The 6305-nt window shown below is 40.2% G+C and overlaps 1 protein-coding gene across 2 annotated transcripts in view; it reads right to left on the bottom strand.

Moving 5' to 3' along the window:
- The window catches only part of LOC112621193 (cytochrome P450 3A8), a 95605-nt gene that overhangs the window by 54242 nt on the left and 35058 nt on the right, over positions 1-6305 (bottom strand). Inside the window, exon 14 of one of the 2 annotated variants that reach the window (XM_025380518.1) lies at positions 5372-5400. The exons of the other annotated variant lie outside the window; for it this stretch is intronic. Within the exon in view, the coding sequence (XP_025236303.1) occupies positions 5372-5400 (29 nt within the window). Of the gene's footprint in view, positions 1-5371; positions 5401-6305 lie in introns of those variants that run through there. 2 annotated transcript variants of the gene reach the window in all.

Here is a 6305-nt window from a genome sequence, read left to right as displayed (position 1 = left end):
TTTTTGAGACGGAGTCTCGCTCTGTTGCCCAGGCTGGAGTGCAGTGGCCGGATCTCAGCTCACTGCAAGCTCCGCCTCCCGGGTTCACGCCATTCTCCGGCCTCAGCCTCCCGAGTAGCTGGGACTACAGGCGCCCGCCACCTCGCCCGGCTAGTTTTTTGTATTTCTTAATAGAGACGGGGTTTCACCGTGTTAGCCAGGATGGTCTCGATCTCCTGACCTCGTGATCCGCCCGTCTCGGCCTCCCAAAGTGCTGGGATTACAGGCTTGAGCCACCGCGCCCGGCCAAACACACCAAATTTTAAAGACCATTGGCACTATGAAGAAACTGCATCATCTAATGGGGAAAATAACCTGCTAACATCATGATGACAGAATCAAATTCACAAATAACAATATTAACCTTAAATGTAAATGGGCTAAATGCCCCAGTTGGAAGCCAGGCCGGGTGGCTCATGCTTGTAATCCCAGCACTTTGGGAGGCCGAGGAGGGCAGATCACTAGGTCAAGAGATTAAGACCATGCTGGCCAACATGGTGAAACCCTGCCTCTTCTGAAAATACAAAAATTAGCTGGGAGTGGTAGTGCATGCCTGTAATTCCAGCTACTCGAGAGTCTGAGGCAGTAGAATCACTAGAACCAGGGAGTCAGAGATTGCAGGGAGCCAAGATCGTGCCACTGCACTCCAGCCTGGTGACAGACTAAGACTCCCTCCAAAAAAAAAAAAAAAAGGAAAAAAACCACGCAAATATACACACATGCACACACACACACACACACACACACTTGCAAATTAGATAAAGACTCAAGACCCATTGGTGTGCTGTATTCAGGAGACCCATCACACATGCAAAGACACCCATAGGCTCTAAATAAAGGAATGTAGGAATATTTACCCAGCAAATGGAAAGAAAAAAAAAAAAAAAAAGCAGAGGTTGCTATCCTAGTCTCTGATAAAACAGACTTTAAACAAAGATTTTTTAAAAAGACAAATACAGGAATTACATAAAGGTGAAGGTATCAATGCAACAAGAAAAGCTAACTATACTAAATACATATGCACCAAATACAGGAGCACCCAGATTCATAAAGCAAGTTCTTAGAGACCTACAAAGAGACTTAGAGTCCCACCCCCACCCAATAATAGTGGTCGTCTGTAGCACCCCACTGTCAATATTATACAGATCAACAAGAGAGAAAATTAACAAGGTTATTCAGGACTTGAATTCAGCTCTGTACCAAGCAGACGTAATAGACATCTACAGAGCTCTCCACCCAAAGTCAATAGAATATGCATTCTTCTCAGCACCACATCACACTTATTCTAAAATTGACCACGTAATTGGAAGTAAAACACTCATCAACAAATGCAAAAGAATGCAAATTATAACAAACCGTCTCTCGGACCACAGTGCAATCAAAAAAGAACTCAGGATTAAGAAACTCACTCAAAACCACACAACTACATGGAAACTGAACAACATGCTCTGCATGATTACTGGGTAAATAACGAAATGAAGGCAGAAATAAAGATTTTCTTTGAAACCAATGAGAACAAAGACACAACATACCAGATTCTCTGGGACACAGCTAAAGCAGTATTTAGAGGGAAATTTATAGCACTAAATGCCCATAGGAGAAAGTGGGAAAGATCTAAAATTGACACCCTAACATCACAATTAAAAGAACTAGGGAAGCGAGAGCAAACAAATTCAAAAGCTAACAAAAAATAACTAAGATCAGAACAGAAGTGAATGAGATAGAGACACAAAAATTCCTTCAAAAAATCAATGAATCCAAGAGTTGGTTTTTTGAAAAGATTAACAAAATAGATAGACCACTAGCCAGACTAATAAAGAAGAAAAAAGCAAAGAATCAAATAGACACAATAAAAAAAAGATAAAGGAGAGATCACCACTGATTCCACAGAAATGCAAACTACCATCAAGAATACTATAAACAACTCTATGCAAATAAGCTAGAAACCCTAGAAGAAATGGATAAATTCCTGGCCACATACACCCTCCCAAGACTAAACAAGAAAAAAGTTGAATCCCTGAATAGACCAATAACAAGTTCTGAAACTGAGGAAGTAATTAATAGCCTACCAACAACAACAACAAAAAAGCCCAGGACCAGATGGATTCACAGCCGAATTCTACCAGAGGTACAAAGAGGAGCTGGTACCATTCTTTCTGAAACTATTCCAAACAATAGAAAATGAGAGACTCCTCACTAACTCATTTTATGAGGCCAGTATCATCCTGATACCAAAACCTGGCAGAGGCACAATAAAAAAAGAAAATTTCAGGCGAATATCCTGGATGAACACTGATGCAAAAATCCTCAATAAAATACTGGCAAACCGAATCCAGCACCACATAAAAAGCTTATCCACCATGATCAAGTTGGTTTCATACTTAGGATGCAAGGCTGGTTCAACACATGTAAATCAATCAATGTAATCCATCACGTAAACAGAACCAATGACAAAAACCACATGATTAACTCAATAGAGGCAGAAAAGGCTTTCGATAAAATTCAATGCTCCTTCATGCCAAAAATTCTCAATAGACTTGGTATTGATGAAACGTATCTCAAAATAATAAGAGATATTTATGACAAATCCACAGCTGATATGATACTGAATGGGCAAAAGCTGGAAGCATTCTTTTTGAAAACTAGCAAAAGACAAAAATGGCCTCTCTCACCACTCCTATTCAACATAGTATTGTAAGTTGTGGTCAGGACAATCAGGCAAGTGAAAGAAATAAAGGGTATTCAAGTAGGAAGAGAGGAAGTCAAATTGTCTCTGTTTATAATAATATGCAATTATGTCATCTGCCCCAAATCTCCTTAAGCTAATAAGCTACTTCGGGAAGTCTCAGGATGCAAAAATCAATGTGCAAAAATCAAAAGCATTCCTATACACCAATAATAGACAAACAGAGCCAAATCATGATCAAACTCCCATTCACAATTGCTACTAAGAGAATAAAATATCTAGGAATCCAACTTACAAGGGATGTGAAGGACCTCTTCAAGCAGAACTACAAACCACTGCTCAAGGAAGTAGGAGAGGACACAAACAAATGGAAACATATTCCATGCTCATGGATAGGAAGGATCAATATTGTGAAAATGGCCATACTGCCCAAAGTAATTTATAAAGTCGATGCTATCCCATCAAACTACCATAGACTTTCTTTACAAAATTACAAAAAACTACCTTAAATTTCATATGGAACTATAAAAGAGCTTGTATAGCCAAGACAGCAAAAAGAACAAAGCTGGAGGCATCATGCTACCTGACTTCAAACTATACTACAAGGCTACAGTAATCAAAACAGCATGGTACTGGTACCAAAACAGATGTATAGACCAATGGAACAGAAGCTGTTCCTATTCAGCCAAACTGGAAGTGTTCCCCTTGATTATTATTTTAAATGTACTTAACCCTGCCTCTAACTGGGACTGGAAACAGTCGAATACAAAGAAATCAGACTTGCTGGAAGTTAGAGGAAGGTTATTTAGAGACATCAAAAGGGAAAGTGAGAAAACAGGAGAGATTTGAAATGAGAGATTTAAAATCACTCTCGAATTTTCTCCAAGTGTCGTAGATACTGAATGACTTATTCTTGTGTATAAATACTAAGTACCTCTTTGTCTTTCTGATGTTTTTTTGCTTTTTCATGTGTTGTCTCTAAAATCTCATAAATCCCTGAATAATCACCTCCAGGGGCACGTGGGGAAACTGAGGCTGAGGGAAAGTTAGTGAGTATCAGAAGGGAATGCACAGTTTTTTATCTCTTTGTTCATCATCCTTTTCATTTATTTCATGAGCTCGCTCTAGAATTCTAGTGAAATTAGAAAGTTACAGACACTGCAGACCTCTTTAGCAGATTTAGATAAGTCTGAGGTATGTTGTTGAGTAAGAAAATGAGCAAGTATCAGAATGACAAAATGAACTCACTTTCCAGTTTCCCAGCTTAACATGGAAGTTCTGAGAAAATGTCCCCTCTGCATATCAGACACAGCAAATTCTGACACCTGCTCGGGGTTTTCATTGAAACTTAAAAACAAACCTTCCTGTTTCTACATTTCAGGGGTGACGTTTTAACTATGCAAACAAAGGTCCCAGGAATGTTTATCTTGGGAGTACACCTACTAAAGTGTTGACCTGGAAAAGGTGGTGGGGAAATTATTGCCTTTGCAGAGGGAAAAATATGAAATTTCTGGGTAGTAATTAGACAACAAAGCCCTCACTTGGGAGAATTAGAATCTGAGAAGCAAGCCTCAGGTATGATGGAAAGATTTTCTAAGCCAGAGAGCTGACCACTGCTGCTGGCACTGTGGACACGAGGTCATAATTTTCCATCCAGGGGCCAGGCCCTAGGGAGAGCAGCAGACCAGGTTAGACACAAAAGTTGGCCAAAGTTCACAGTCCACATGGCACATGTGACATTCTATTCAGCAACACTAAATATTTAATAATTTCATCAAATTATCCCCTTTCTAGTGATTTTGAATGTGATTCCACCTTTGGGAAAAAAAGACACAAATTCATTTTTTGCTTAAAGATCTAAGTTTGATAAACAACGACTATTTCATGTCAGTTACATCCACTCCCTCCTCAGACTCACTAATAAAGTGCTGCCTTTGAATAAAAAGAAGTAAAGCAGAACCCCTTTGTTTTGTGTCTCAAAATGGCAAAAGATATCATGGGGAGTAAGAGCTAAGGTAGAGAAATGGAAAAACCCTCGGGGAATTTAGCATTTGTAGGAGATGATTGAAGCTGGTGCAAATGACCCAATGGTAAACACTTGATCTCCCTAATAAACTGAGTTTCAAAGCTGTTCAGGAGGAAGGGACAAAAGGCTACTCATGAGCTCTTGCTACAGAGAAGAAAGTTTGACTCTCATGTACACAGATAACAAGCCACAATCAAGGGATCCTGTTCCAACTTTTAATACTAACTAAGTATGACTGTACTTTCCTGGGAACATACATGGAACCAAAAGAAATATTCTTTATGGTGCTCACAAAGTCTGCATATCGAGTTTTGAACATCAGGTTGCTGATCTACCTTGGGATTTGGGCTGTTCAACTGAGGCAAACCTGAGGTTCCTGAGAGTTAGCAAGAAAGCCCCTGTGTGAACCTTGCCATGCTCTGGGTGATGCCTACACACTGTTTCCAAAAGGGTAAAACCTCAGACCTTCCTCTTTCAGAGAAGCATTTTTACTCATGGAACTAGGCTGCTCTTTGCAATCATAAGAAGCAAAAGAACGAGCTCAAAGACATTCATCTGATGGTAGGACACAGTAGTTCCCAAAAAAGGCAGAGGTGTGGGCCCTGGAATTCTAAGCTTTTTTAAAAGTCCATGTGAATGGGTTTCACACCTACAAAGTGAAACAGAAATCAGGTCACAGGGATTGTGATTTTATAGATATAGGGGCTGGCGAGTCACTGAGGGAGGAACTGGAATGCTCAAGAGAAGGAGGTAACATTAAGGCAATAAATAATAACAGTAACTGCAATGGCAATGATTATGTTTGTTCATCAGGTCCTTTCCTGCCTGCACCAAGACCCCAAAAGTCACAATGATTAGCTAAAAGCAGCTGAAGTCTTCAAGGTCCCAATCCTGGAGTGAATACTTGATAAATGTCCTCAAACATGAGTGCTCCTGAGAGGTTTAGGCAGGAATTATTTCAGGGCACTTCATTCCTTTATGTCTAGTTAGTAAGTGGACTACACTGATTTGGGGATTCTCATCCTAGGTAGAAAGGGTGACTTTTCTTTTGTTTCAGCTGTGATGATGAGATTTTGCATCACTGCTTCCACTCAGTCACAGAGGGTCACTGAGAGCCTATGGTGACCCTGTCTTTAGAATTTGCTCAGAGGCTTTTATGCTTTCCCTTCTCTCTAAGCTCTGACCCTGTTTTAGGATCTGGCCCTTCTTAAACCATCATTCACAGAGAGGTGTTGGAGGAGTCACAGAGTCCTTATTTCTACAGATTGACAACTGTGTTCCAATCTTCTATTGGCCTTGTAGAAATGCAAGAAATTTTCAGCTACACCTCAGTCTCTGTGGTCAGATAATCTGGTTGATTTGAGCCACTGGGGAGGATGAGTGACTCACAGTTCCCTGAATGACAGTGTGTAGAAGAATCACAACTTAAGGAAACAATTTCCAGGACATTCCTCCTCTTGTGGAATCTAGCCTTCCAACTGGTGATATTCGTCTGATAAGCACAGTGTCAGTGATATGGTCTGAATCTGCCCCTACCCAAATCTCATGTTGAAA

The sequence above is a fragment of the Theropithecus gelada genome, chromosome 3, assembly GCF_003255815.1.
Source record: "Theropithecus gelada isolate Dixy chromosome 3, Tgel_1.0, whole genome shotgun sequence".
NCBI lineage: Eukaryota > Metazoa > Chordata > Mammalia > Primates > Cercopithecidae > Theropithecus > Theropithecus gelada.
Note: the sequence above shows the minus strand (reverse complement) of the source record. Positions and strands in the feature narration are given on the sequence as shown.